The following is a 1,084-nucleotide window of genomic DNA, read 5'->3' as shown; positions in this document are numbered from 1 at the left end:
ATGTAAGCTCAGACAAATTTAGAATTTTCACGTTATCTGTATGGGCGTAATTACTGCTCTGTCACAGCGGCGTGTCATATATAAAGGTGGAAGCAGGCCAACCTCAGCACTGCATTCCCGCCGTCCCAGGATACACTTCCAATTCAGACACCTTGGTTTTACTTCGTGTCTGCGTTTACTAGTCATGCACCGTTTAGCAATGGTAAGGGTTCAAGAGAATTGTTTCTATGTGGGAATTGGTTCCTTAATACTCTGGTGACTACGGATTCTTTCTTCCTTTTAGCTATCCTCAGTAAAACGTTTCTTTTTTTCTCTGCAGAGGACATTGTTGGCGATAGTGATTGTACTATTTGGGACAAACCTCTTCTTCGACATCGCCTCGGCCAGTCTCATAGAAGGCACCTGTAGAGGCAGAATGGGTAATCGTGAGATCTACAAGAAAGTTGATCGTGTTTGTGAAGACTGTGCTAATATCTTCCGATTGCCAGAATTGGAAGGCTTGTGTAGGTGAGTTTCTAAAGGTTTACGCAAAATTATATAACACTGAAATTTGTATAGGCAATATTATATGCTTACGATGTATTTGTGGATACTTTCTTCAGATATAGTAAATATAAATATATATAAGATAATACTAGATTCTTTTAAGGACATCTTTACAATCTTATTGTCTGCAATAAGCTGCTTATCATGCATGTAATCCAAAATTAGACCTTAAAATGTAATAATCAAAATTTAATTGAGTTTCAGTAATGAAAATTAACATGCTTAATAAATTAAAAAATATAGTTATCATATTCATTTTTATATTTTTTATTAATAGTAAAATATTCCAGTTATAAAGTATTTTATAAGTATTATATAAAGATTAATAAATATTTTTAATCTAGTAATAGACTAATTTTTTTTTGCATTATATATAATATCTAATTTAAATATATAAAAAATTATATTTCATGTATTTTAATAAAGATTATATATAAAAAGCTTTATTTTATTATTTTATATATGATATTCATATTTATATAAAACTATAATATATATAGTCTAAATTGTATTTTATTAAATATAATCTTTTATACTA

General features: G+C 29.2%; 1 protein-coding gene across 1 annotated transcript in view; it reads left to right on the top strand.

Moving 5' to 3' along the window:
- Nucleotides 1-184: 184 nt before the first annotated feature.
- LOC119589358 (molt-inhibiting hormone-like) overlaps nt 185-1,084 on the top strand; it is a 2,171-nt gene continuing 1,271 nt past the window's right edge. Inside the window, exons 1-2 of the mRNA XM_037937977.1 lie at nt 185-202; nt 320-507. Of these exons, the coding sequence (XP_037793905.1) occupies nt 185-202; nt 320-507 (206 nt within the window). The remainder of the gene's footprint in view (nt 203-319; nt 508-1,084) is intronic.

The sequence above is a fragment of the Penaeus monodon genome, chromosome 25, assembly GCF_015228065.2.
Source record: "Penaeus monodon isolate SGIC_2016 chromosome 25, NSTDA_Pmon_1, whole genome shotgun sequence".
Classification (NCBI taxonomy): Eukaryota; Metazoa; Arthropoda; class Malacostraca; order Decapoda; family Penaeidae; genus Penaeus; species Penaeus monodon.
The sequence above is the reverse complement of the archived record's forward strand: the minus strand, read 5'-3'. Positions and strand labels throughout refer to the sequence as shown.